Source organism: Cervus canadensis, chromosome 15, assembly GCF_019320065.1.
Source record: "Cervus canadensis isolate Bull #8, Minnesota chromosome 15, ASM1932006v1, whole genome shotgun sequence".
In the NCBI taxonomy this organism is placed as follows: Eukaryota; Metazoa; Chordata; class Mammalia; order Artiodactyla; family Cervidae; genus Cervus; species Cervus canadensis.
Window position 1 is genome coordinate 68189936 of NC_057400.1, and position 13331 is coordinate 68203266.

The 13331-nt window shown below is 38.7% G+C and overlaps 1 protein-coding gene across 4 annotated transcripts in view; it reads left to right on the plus strand.

Moving 5' to 3' along the window:
- The window catches only part of C15H2orf88 (chromosome 15 C2orf88 homolog), a 37120-nt gene extending 24868 nt beyond the window's left edge, over nt 1-12252 (plus strand). For all 4 annotated transcript variants that reach the window (XM_043488088.1, XM_043488089.1, XM_043488090.1 and 1 more), the window contains exon 2: nt 8471-12252. In XM_043488088.1, coding sequence (XP_043344023.1) covers nt 8641-8928 — 288 coding nt within the window. In that variant the 5' untranslated portion in view covers nt 8471-8640 and the 3' untranslated portion in view covers nt 8929-12252. The remainder of the gene's footprint in view (nt 1-8470) is intronic.
- Nucleotides 12253-13331: the final 1079 nt, after the last annotated feature.

A 13331-nucleotide genomic window follows, 5' to 3' on the forward strand; every position in this document is an offset into this window, starting at 1 on the left:
GTTTCTCTGTTCAGTTTTTTAAAATCTTTCCCCCTCTTTTTCAGATTGGTTGTATCTATGGATTTATATTCAAGCCTACTAATCTTTCTTCTCTAATGCCCAATAGCCCATATAATGAGTTTTTCATTTGTTCTTGAATTTACTTCTTGTGTGTTTTGTTACAATTTCTATTTCTCTGCTGAGATACTGTATTTGCTCACTCAGTGATCATTTTTCCTTTATGTCCATGTGTGTGTGTTAGTTGCTCAGTCGTGTCTGACTATTTGTGATCCCATGGCCTGTAGCCCACCAGACTCCTCTGCCCATGCAATTCTACAGGCAGTGATACTGGAGTGAGTTGCCATTCCCTTCTCTAGGGTATCTTCCCACCCCAGGGATTGAACCTGGGTCTTCTGCATTGCAGGCAGGTTCTTTACCATCTGAGCCTTGAAATTATTTACATTGCTGTTTAAAGTTCTATTAAGTTCTGTTAATTACCAAGTGCTCGGTCATCTGTGGATCTGTTTCTAGTAACTTTTATTTCTTGAATAGGCACATTTTCCTGTTTATTTGCATTATTGGTAATACTTTATTATGTGGTAGACATTGTGTATAATTTGTAGGAATTTGGATTATGCCATCTTCCTCTAAATAGTGTTGAATTTTATCCTTTGTTCAGATGGAACTGTTTGTGTGAACTTAGTCCAATATGGCCCATTGGACTGGCTGCCTAGTTTTTAAAATTTAACTTTTATTGGAACTTACTCCTTGCCCATCTGTTTACAAATGATCTATGGCTGCCTCTGCACTACAATAGCAGGCCTGAGTAGTGTAACATAGGCCATATGGCTCACAAAACTAAATTATACACAGTAAGTCCCCTATATGCGAAACTTCAAGTTGCGAACTTTCAAAGATACAAACGTGTCTTGTTAGTTCCCATGTCTGGCCTACATGTGTAATCCTCTGCAAGTAGTTCTCCTTTTGCATATTTTAATGCACAGTACTGTATACAGTTGTAGTACAGTATCTTTATTTCAAGTTTAGGATGTCCAGAAGCAAGCATAAAAGCAGCAGTGATACAGCTGGTATGGTTAAGAAGTACCAGCTATTGTTACTGTACTATTGTACTTTTCAAGAAAAAATGTTTTACTTAAAAATATACATATATTTTATTGAAGTATAGTTGACTCACAATGTTTCAGGTGCACAGCAAGGCGATTCAGTTATACAAATACACATGTATTATTTTGAAATTATTTTCCATCATAAGTTATTACAAGATATTGATATAGTTCCCTATGTTCTAAAGTAAACCTTTGTTGCTTGTTGTATATCTAGTTTTAATTAGAAACCAAAATTATATTCATACTAAATCAAACAGAATCAAAATGTCATAATTAGGCAAAAATTCATAAGTTTTCTAATATATATATTACACACATTTGTGTGTATATATATATATGTATACAAAAGCTTTTCTTCTACACTTGTTAAAGGCTTGAGAAAGAACATCAAATAAAAAGAGAAGGAGAAATTGGAGAACATAAACTAAATGAAATGGGAATGCTGAATATGAAATAGAAAAAGTAAAATAAACTATATAAAAATAAAAGATCATCATATAGTCCAGTTGTTTTTAAACATGACTGCTTTTTAGAAACATAATATCTGGAGCTCTGGAGAAAAAAAGCAATACCCAGCATTGGTATTTTTCAAAAAATTTCAAGATAATTATGATATGCATCTGGATTTTAAAAACTGATTACAGGTTTTTCTATTAGATCCTAGTTTTGGTGATATAAAGTTCTATTATTTTTCTGTTGACCAATCATGATACAGTGGTATTAAGTGAGTAATAGTTACATAATCACAATAGTTAAAGATGTTTATCAGTTTTCACAATCAATAGCCAGACAAAAAATAGAAGATAATTATAACTGTAAGTCATAATGGGAACATGATTAAGTTAACAATATAAAATAATTACATACAATTGGAGGGGGTGTCAAGCAGAGTGATGTGGTAAGTTGAAGTGCATACATCCACATTTTTTCATCCAATAGTCAGTCTAAGTCTTTTGGTTGGTGTATTTAACCCATATATATTTAAGGTAATTATCAATATGTATGATCCTATTAGCATTTTCTTAATTGTTTTGGGTTTATTTTCATAGGTCTTTTCATTCTCTTGGGTTTCTTGCCTAGAGAAGTTCCTTTAGCATTTGTTGTAAAGCTGGTTTGGTGGTGCTGAATTCTCTTAACTTTTGCTTGTCTGGAAAGCTTTTGATTTCTCCATGAAATCTGAAGGAGTCTTGCTGGGTAGAGTATTCTTGGTTCTAGGTTCTTCCCTTTCATCACTTTAAATACGCCATGCCATTCCCTTTTGGTTTTGTATCATTTCTGTTGAGAAATCAGCTGATAGCTTGATAGGAGTTCCCTTGTTGCTTTTAATATTTTCTCTCTGTCTTTAGTCTGTCAGTTTGACTACTATGTGTCTCAGTGTGTTCCTCCTTGGCTTTATCCTTCCTGGGACTCTCTGTGCGTCCTGGACTTGGTTGACCATTTCCTCTCCCACGTTAGGGAAGTCTTCAGCTATTATCTCTTCAAATATTTTCTCAGGTCCTTTCTTTCTTCTCCTTTTGGGACTCTTATAATGTGGATGTTGATGTGTTTAATGTTGTCCCAGAAGTCTCCTAGGCTGTATTCATTTCTTTTCATTCTTTTTTTTTAATATTCTGTCCTCCCAGTCATTTATCTGTTCTTCTGCCTCAGTTATTCTGCTATTGATACCTTCTAGTCTATTATTCATCTGTTTGCTTATTCTTTAGTTCTTCTAGGTCTTTGGTAAACATTTCTTGCATCTTTTCAATCTTTCCCTCCATTCTTTTCCTGAGATCCTGGATCATCTCTACTATCATTATTCTGAATTCTTCTTCTGGAAGGTTGCCTATCTCCACTTCATTTAGTTGTTTTTCTGGGATTTTATCTTGTCCCTTCATCTAGAACATAGCTTTCTGCTTTTTCATCGTGATTAACTTTCTGTAATATGGTTTTTGTTTCAGCAGCTGTGAGGCTGTTCTTCTTGCTTCTTCTGTCTGTCCTCTGACAGATGAGGCTAAGAGGCTTGTGTAAGCTTCTTGATTGGAAGGACTGGCACGGGAAAAACTGGGTCTTGCTCACGGGACAGGGCCTTGCTCAGTAAAGCTTTAATCCAATTGTCTGCTCATGGCGGGGGGTGGGGGGTGGGGGGGTGGGGGGGTGCGTTGCACTCCCTCTCTGGTAGTAGTTTGGCCTGAGGAGACCCAGCCCTGGGGTCTACAGGTTCTATGGTAGGGTTAATGGTGAACTCCAAGAGGGTTTATACCAAGGGGGACCTTCCAGTGCCCCATCCCTGTGGCGAGCCTATGCCGACCCATGCCTCCACAGGAGGCTCTCCAACACTAGCAGGTAGTTTTGGTTCAGTAGTCACTGCTCCTCTCCTGTAGGTATTGGTGCATGCAACATTTTGTTTGTGCCCTCCAAGACTGGAGTGTCTGTTTCCCTCAGTCCTCTGGAAGGCCTATAATCAAATCCCACTGGCCCTGAAGGCCAGATTTCCTGAGGAATCCCAGTCCCTTTGTTGGATGCCCAGGCTGGGGAGCCTGACTTGGGGTTCAGAACCTTCACAATAGTGCAAGGACTTCTTTGGTATTATTGTTCTCCAGCCTGTGGTTCACCCACCCAGCAGGTATGAGATTTAATTTTATTGTGATTGCGTCCCTCCTACCAACTTGCTGCAGCTTCTTCTCTTTGGATGTGGGGTATCTTTTTGTGATGGGTTTCAGCGTCCTCCTATCAATGGTTGTTCAACAGTTATTTGCAATTTTGGTGCTCTCACAAGAGGAGATGAGTACATGTCCTTCTCTGCCATTTTCAAAAATGTTTTATTTTTTATGTATTTTTTGTGTGAAAAGTATTATAAACCTATTACACACAGTACTACATAGCTGATAGTGTTAACTGAGTACCTAGGCTAATTTTGTTGGACTTAGGAACAAACTGGACTTACAAACATGCTCTCAGAATGGAATCTGTTGGTATGTAGGGAACTAACTATATTATCTAGCCCTTTAGTGAAAAGTTTTATTAAACTCGGCTCTAGGGTTCACTCCTAAAGTGTCACACATAGTAGCTAAATGCCTCAAGTGTTCAGTGAGGTTTCTTTACTTTGGCTGGTGTGGAACTTCAGGAATTCCCTAGCACTATTGAACTTATAGCATCACTGTTCAATTCTAAGTCCCAGAGCAGGTATTCGTTTGCTAAGTCTTGCAAATGTTTTCTGTATGTACACACCCCAGCCCTCAACCAAACCAGATTTAGGTCTACTTTTCTGATACACAGAAAAGCTAAGCAACTGACACCAGGTTGTGGTGAAGAAAGCAGTGTTTATTGCAAGAGGCCTAGTGTGGGGCCAAGCAAGGAGAATAAAACAGATCATGGTCAAAATCCCTGAACTCCTTGATGGCTTTTGGTGAAGGGGTTTTTGTTTTTAAGAAGCTTTATTACCCGTGTTCAGATTAATTAAGGCTGCTGTAGCAACAAACACACAGAAACACTGTTTAAAACATAGTCATTAAATAGAAAAGTGTCAAGTTTATTTTTTATAATCATTGAACATTTGTCTTTAAGTTTTTATTTTACATTGGAATAAAGTTAACTAACAATATGTTAGTTTCAGGCATACAGCAAAGTGATTCAGCTAGACATACACAGGTATACATTTTTCAAGTTTTTTTTTAAGAGGCAGGGTGAGGGAGAAGGTCTCGGAATGTGTGATCACCTCATGGACATCCTTCTGATTGGTTAGTGGTGAGGTAACTAGGTGGCACTTTGGAGTTAATATCATCAACCTTCTGGTTCCAACCAGTCTGGGGTCTGCATGCTGGTGGTCAGCAGACAGTTAACTTCCTTCACCTGATGGTTTTAGTATCTGCAAAGCAAGAATATGGCTCAAGGTATTATCTATAGCACTTGAAGAGGAGTTAAAGATCCTTGACTTTGTTTCATGGCTATTATTATTTTGGCTTGCTTGACTGTTTTCCTTTATTTTTGCATTTGTTCTTTGGAACTCAGAGAAGGCCTTGGAAAAGGCAGAGGACCCACGAGTCTCTCCCGAGGAAGGCCCTGCAGGGTCCTGCTTGGTTTTAGTGAGACCTCATGAAAATTTCTGCCTCCCTCCCAACTCCCTTTTCTCTTGAATTCTCCTGTAATTTTATCTGCTTCAGTAATTCAGTCTCTGCCTCTGTAACACAGCAGAGTTGCCACTCTGCTTGGACTCAACCTTCTAGTGTTAATCTTGGAAGATGCCCCAGGCAGAATTTCAAGATGATCCTTTTTTTCTTGGTGAATCTGGCTGAAAGTTTATCAGTTTTATAAGAAAGCCAGCTTTTTTTCCCATTGATATTTCTATTGTTTTCTTTGTCTCATTTATCTCTGGTTTTTATGACTTCTACTAACTGGGTTTTGTTTGTTCTTTCTCTAGTCGCTCTAGCTGTAAGGTGAGGTTTGTTTCCTGATGTAAAATTGTATGGCTATAAACTTCCTCTTAGAACTGCTTTTCCTGCATCCCATAGGTTTTGGATCATTGTGGCTTTCATTTTCTCCGATTTCTTCAGTGATCTATTGATTTTTTAGTACCATACTGTTTAACCTCCACGTGTTTGTGTTTTTTACAAGTTTTTTCTTGTAGTTGATTTGTAATCTCTAATGTTGGGCTCAGAAATGCTGCTTAATATGATTTCCATTTTCCTAAATTTAAACAAGATTTGCTTTGTGGCCCAGCATGTGATCAATCCTGGAGAATGCTCCATGTGCACTTAAAAAGAGTGTGTATTCTGCTTTTGAATAGATTGCTCTATAAATAGCAATTATCTTCCATCAAGTCTGATATGTCATTTAAGGCCTGTGTTTCCCTATTGATTTTCTGTCTGGTCTATTGATGAAAGTGGGCTATTAAAATCTCCCACTATTATTGTTACTGGCAATTTCTACTTTTATAGCTGTTAGGAGCACCTGAATATATAAGGCAAATACTATTTTGGGTGCATACATGTTTATACTTGTTATATCTCCTTGGATTGATCCCTTTATCATTATGTAGTGTCCTTTGTCTCTTGTAACAGTCTTTCTAGTCTATTTTATCTGATGAGTATTGCTCCTCCAGCTTTCTTTTGATTTCTATTTGCATGGAATATCTTTTTCCATCCCCTCATTTACAGACTGTATGTGTCCCTAAATCTGAAATGAGTTTCCTGTAGACAGCATATATAAAGGTCCTGTTTTCTTTTAATCCATTTGGCCAATATACTTCTTTTGGTTGGAATGTTTAATCCATTTACATTTCAGGTAATTATCAATATATATGGTTCTTATGGCCATTTTGTTAATTGTGGTGGATTTTTTTTGTAGGTTTTTTTTTCTCCCCTTCCTCTTTTCTCTTGTGACTTTTCGTACTGTATTTGGATTCCTTTGTGTGTGTGTGTGAGTGAATTTATTGTAGATGTTTGGTTTGCGGTTATCATGAGGTTTTGATATAGCATTCTATATATAAACAAGATTGTCTTAAGTTACTGGTCTTTTAATTTCAAATACATTTCCAGTATCCTGTATTTGTACTCTGCTCACAATCACTGGCTGTGATATTGTATTTGTGTCAGATGATTTCCTGCCTTTACTGTATGCTTGCCTTTACCAGTGAGCTTTTCCATTCATAGTTTTCTTGTTTCTACTTGTGGCCATTTTTTCTTTCCTGCTTAAAGAAGTTCTTTTAGTGTGTTACAAAGCTGGTTTGATAGTGTCGAATTCTTTTTGCTTTGTTTGTCTGTAAAACTTTTGATTTCTCTGTCAAATCTGAATGGAGAGACTTTCTGGGTAGAATATTCTTGGTTGAAGGTTCTTCCCTTTCATCACTGTAAATCTATCATACCCTTCTGGCCTGCAGAATTTCTGCTGAAAAACTTTATGGGAATTGCCTTGTATATTATTTGTTGCTTTTCCCTTGTTTTAATATTTTATGTCTTTGATTCCCACCATTCTGTCTTCCAACTCACACTTATCCATTTTTCTGCCCATTTATTCTGATGATTTATTCTCATGTATTTTCAGTTATTGTCATTGTTCATCTCTTTAGATCTTCTAGCTCTTTACTAAACATGTATGTATCTTTTTGTACTGTGCCTCCATTCTTTTCCGGAGACTTTGGGTCATCTTTACTGTCATTACTCTGAATTCCTTATTTGGGAGTAGACTACCTAGCTTCACTTCCCTTGGTGGTTGTTTAGGGCTTTTATCTTGTTCATTGTCTGGGACATATTCCTCTGCCATCTTCATTGTGTCTGACTTTCTGTGACTGCCCTTTTCATTTCACAAGCTGCAGGGCTGTGGTTCCTCTTGCTCCTGCTGTCTGCCTCCTGGTGCATGAGCCCGGGGTAAGAGCTTGTGCAGGCTTCCCGGTGGGAGGGACTAGTTCCTGTCCATTGGTGGGCAGGGCTATTTCAACGGGTGTGTTTAGCTGGCAGTTATGGGTTCATAAAGACTTTAGGCAGCCTGTCTGCTGATGGGTGGGTCTGTGTTCCCACCCTGCTGGTTGTTTGCCTTGAGGGTTCCCAGTACTGGAGCCTATAGGGTCATGGGTGGGGCCAGGTTTGGGGGAGAAAATGGCCACCTCTAAACTTCCCTCATGGCTCAGCCAGTAAGGAGTCTGTCTGCAATGCAGGAGACCTAGGTTCGATCCCTGGGTTGGGACAATCCCCTGGAGAAGGAGATGGCAACCCACTCCAGTATTCTTGCCTGGAAAATCCCATGGACAGAGGAGCCTGGCAGGCTACAGTTCATCGGGTCACAAAGAGTCAGGCATGACTGAGTGACTTCACTTCTCTCTATGGCCACCTCCAGAAGAGCTCACTGTTGTTCTTCAGACACTCAGTCGTGTCCAACTCTTTGCCACCCCATGGACTGCAGCATTCCAGGCTTCCCTGTCCTTCACTATCTTCTGGAGTTTGCTGAAACTCATGGCCATTGAGTCGGTGATGCCATCCAAACATGTCATCCTCTGTTGTCCCCTTCTCCTCCTGCCTTCAATCTTTCTCAGCATCTCACCTGGCCAAAGGAGCTCATACCAATGAGTTTTCCCCAGTACTATGGCCACCAGTGTTTTTGTCCCTGCAGTGTACTACAACCAAAGGCTATATATCATTTGCTGAACCCTGGTGTACATAAAAAAAACTAAGGTAACAACAGTTTGACTGTTTTCAGTTTTATAAAATTTTCATGATCTTGAAAAAATGTTTTCCTATTTCTTAATTGCCAGTTTTGAATGATTATCTTTTCTATTGGTAAGATAAAGCTGTTGATACCTTAGTAAAGTGGTAAAGATTTGTTTCTACTTGCTACCGAATTGGGCAGTATTTGCATTATATGACTTCAAAATGAAATTTACCTTCTCTTGACAGATAAAACACTACATGTGAAGATTGGTGAAAGGGAATATTGATTTCTGAAGTGTCCTGGAGAGGAAAAACACTGGTCAGTATCAAGTGGACAATGCTTGGTGTTTTCCAAAGATGCTATTGAAGTAGTCTTTGCTACTGCTTTCCTTCACTCAGTCAGAGCTCTTCATAACATGGGCTGCATGAAATCAAAGCAAACTTTCCCATTTCCCACCACACTTGAGAGTGAGAAGAGGCATGTGAGTGAAGAAAACTTTATGCCTGAAGAGAAATTTCTACCCAGGAGACCTTCTCTAGTTAGTGTCAAAGAGGAAGTGAAGGAACCCCCAGGGCCTCAAATTGTGGTCTTCGAATTTGCACAGCACCTGTCCCAGGAAATCTTGAGTGATGCCTTGCAGCAGTGGGCAGGCAACAACCTCAAGTACCATGACATCCCATATATTGAGAGTGAAGGGCCTTGATTCTATGTGTAAGATGACAACACTTTCTTGAACTGTGGATAAAGTTGGTGCTAGTTTAAATACATGAAACAATAACAGAAACTGGTGTGAATAAATACAAATAACTCCATCTGGGTGTAAAGAAAAATATTACAATAGCTTCAAGAGTCTAATACCTAAAATGAAGTGTTTTAAGCAGTTCTACATTAACAGCAGTTTCTCTCTGCGTGGTCTTGGATTTTAGTCACTAAAGGTTTAAATGTAAGTCCTCTGGAGCCACAGGAATCAATCAGCTGTGTGTCACACCACTTCCTTCCAGAGGCAGTAATGCCATCACCAAAGAAATAAGAATTTTAAAAGCACCTTGGGTTTACAACTGGTTATTTTAAAGACATTTCTTTAAAATAACTGTCAGTTTAAACAAAAACCACAAGGTACAAAAAGATTTTTCTTGAAATGCTTGGGTAAGGGAATGGCACTCAAGTCAGAGTGGTTAACAATGGGTTTTGTTTGTCAAAACCTTTTGGGTCAAGGTTTGGATCCCTCCTTAACACAAATGGTCAAACATAAGAAAGCAACCCATGTGGAAGAGGTCTACCATGAACCTTGTCCTTAATTAAATCATTACTTATGTAGATGAAAAGCATACCTATCACCTGGATAGTTAGTCAGGGCCGTAACTAATCACAGCTGTTATTGGATGATTCAGACTTTGCATATAAGCATCTTAACAAGATACAATTTATAGAAGTCATGACAATGTTTACTGCATTGAATTAGGTAGCCCAGTGATATTACTATACAAGAAAACCAGCATGCCTAGCTTTTATAAACAGCAATCCAGAGAACTATAAAGTAACAGAAGCCCTAGCTGACAAGGTGGCAAGAAGAGCCTGATCTCAGCGCCACACGTGTGTTAAGTGTTACTGTCTCACAGACACAAGGGACTGGTACATGGACAGGCACCCTTCAGATTACTATTCGGATTATGCATGAGATGTGCAGTTATTACAAAAGATCAAATATTCCTCTAAAGGGAATACTCACATATGTATTTTTACTGGTAAAAAAGCCCATGGGGGCATCTACAGCCATATGCTATACTATTTTCATAAATTTGGCTTTTTTGGAAAGTTTTCTGAAAAGATAATTAGTTTAAGATAGTGACGGAAAATTCAGGAAAGTAGAAAGAAGATACTGAGAAGACATTAGCTTGCAAGAAAACTGATACATTATAAGATACTTTTACTAAGATACAGTAGACCCTTATAATCAAAAGTGAAGAAAGGCAGAAAAAAGCTTGTGACCTCTAATGACATAAATGTATATGACCTTATGAGCAGGCAGAATTGCCACCTCTAATGTTAGCATTATACTCTGAAGCCCACAGTCAAACAGACTAAATTCTCCACGGTAAATGGGCAAAGAAAATTCTTCGAAGCAACAGGTCTGTCACCTTTCAGTTGCATTTGTACGGCTGGTCATTTAACCTTCACCCACTCCCGGGTTTGTACTGTACTGCTATACTTATAATTAGCAACTTTACAAAAACCACCACCCCGTTCATACAAAGATCTGAAGTCACAAGGCTAAGAGTAGAAAGTTTCCCAAATGTGCAAAACATATTTCTAGCTCATGAAGAAAAATTTAGTTTTATGAGTGTTTATACTAATGACTCAGACAAAAGCCTAGATGTTGTCATTTTCCTTCATTTTATATCTCGCATCATATACTTTCACTACAAGGTCACTGCTGTTTAAAAGATATAAGTATATAAGATAATACATATTATGGTGAGAACACAAAGCCATATGAAAGTGCATTACACTAGATTTTTCAGCATACATAGGGATATAGACTAGTAGGCTTAGATTACACCTAAATATTTAAACCTCAGGTTCCCCCTTTGCCCTAGGCCTTTACTTCCTAGGGGAGTAATACAGGATGTCTGCCAGATCGGAATCTAGCTAGAAGCCTAATCTCTGTTGCCACCCTCTCTGATACTATGGCTTTGTCACTGAGCACCACCCCCTTGCTCCCAACTCATTTTAATAGAGTTATAGTAGCTTGTGACACAGAGACTTAAAGCTTGCATAATCAGTGAGTTAGTGGATAAACCATGTTGGGGCAGGCAGGAAACAGCTGGATCAAATGTACTGCATATGACTGTTATCCAGTTATAGTTTGGTGTGATGGCAACATAAATGAGAACATCTTTGACAGGATAATTCAACTTCTAACCTGCCTTCATGTTTAAAGATCAGATTTCCTCCATTTGAAGGTCTTTCATGAACAAAGTTAGAAAGGCTGTTTTAGAAGGAAGGAGACATACATTATTAATAAAGCAAGACTGAAAGAATTATTAGCTACTGGAATTGAAAACATTTGTTCCAACTTAGATCACGAACATGAAGAAATAAGAATAGTGACCAGATTATAAGGGAAAGGATAGTGGGGAAAAGAGGGACCAAGAAACAACATTCCCATCAGGCTCTAAAAACAAGCTTCCAGTGTTGCCATGTGAGGGCAAGACTCCCCACACTCCATTGGTTACCACATGACACGTGCGAAACCATTCATTCTTTTACCTCAAGAACGTCCAGGGGAGGGGGCGATGAGTGCCAGCCGGTGACGGAGGGTACCTGCAGGGGCAGCTGTGGAAGCAGCAGATGAGCCGAGAAGAGGTGCCACTCCTCACTTAAAACCCACACCCCCACAGATGTGCTTCCGCCGCCGCCTTCCCAGGGCAGTGTCTCTTCAGCGCTAGTTATCACCTTTCAGTCACAGGCCTTTGATCTGAGACCTCTCCACTTTTTGTTGCCTTATCAGTTCTTTGCAAACTACCTGTGGTTATTAGCACTTAAAGCACAATTTTGAAGGGGATAAACGTGATCTTAGTCCCAAAGGAATTGTTTGTGTCAGATTGCCTTATTAGTATTAAACAGAGACATGCTGAATGATCAAGTAGCATGACATGCATATAGCCCACTCGGTATTGGCATTTATGAGATAGGGGAACTATACTTTTGTAATTATATAGTTTTAGAAATCAGAAGTTAAGAGACAAATTATAATATCAAGGAACAGTAATTTAAAAACAAAGCTCTAACAAATAAATGGCTTGATTAATCATAATGCCCTCATCCTGTATCTTTGTGACCAAACTGGACATGTCTTCCCTGGAGCAGTGGGCACGAGCTCAGACGTACTCCCTACATCTTGAAATGATATTTGTTAGCAAATTCTCTTCACTGTAAGACTTACCTATGAAATGGTATATTTTTTCCAAGTATTTTTGTGAAAACACTTTCCCTAACTGTACAATAAAAGTCCAGTTGCAATTAACTAGTTATGAGTTCTTATTTAATTGATGCAAGCAACTGCTTTTTCCCATTGTGTGATTTCGAATTTTTTAACATAAAGGACTTAACATTTTCTGCATTTATAGCAAATACAAAGAAAATAAAAATCCATTTATACAAAATATTTTCTTAGATCATTTGCATCCACATTTAGGAGCTTTAAAAATATAAATGTAGGACTTCCCTTGTGGTCCAGTGGCTAAGAATGCATGCTTCAACTGCAGAGGGCATGGGTTTGATCCCTGGTCAGGGAAGCCCTCATGCAGTGGAGGGCAGCCAAAACAAACAAAGAATATAAATTTAAACATGTTCATTCATTACTATGGCATCTTTTTTCCAAATATGTTCCTAATTTTGGGGGAGGGGAGGGATGATTCATGTTAAATATATTGAGAACAGAAAATGTAAAGCAAATCCTTCTGGACTGCAATTTCCTCATCTATGAAAAGAGTGCTAGATATAATCTTTGTCATTTTCAGTTCTGCCTGCTTTTCAGTTTTCAAAAGTAAAGTTCTCTTAGTTCTGAGGGGTTTGGAATGAAGGAAAAACTGAACCAAGTTATAAAATAAATTATAAGCTGATCTTTAAAAATGATTCTTACCTGGACATTAATGTTCCAAGTCTGGGACATTCACAATTGTGTTGTTGTTCACTCAGTCATGTCCAATTCTTTGTGACCCCATGGACTGAAGCATGCCAGGCTTCCCTGTCCTTCACCATCTCCTGGAGTTTTCTCAAACTCATGACGATTGAGTCAATGATGCCGTCTGACCATCGCACCCTCCATCGCCCCCTTCTCCTCCTGTCATCAGTCTTTCCAAGCATCAGGGTCTTTTCATATAAGCTGGCTCTTCACAACAGGTGGCCAAAGTATTGGAGCTTTAGCTTCAGCATCAGTCCTTCCAATGAATATTCACAGTTGATTTCCTTTAGATTGACTGTTTTGATCTCCTTACTGTCCAAGGGACTCTCAAGAGTCTTTTCCAGCACCACAGATTGAAAGCATCAGTTCTTCGGTGCTCAGCCTTCTTTATGGTCCAACTCTCACATCCATACATGACT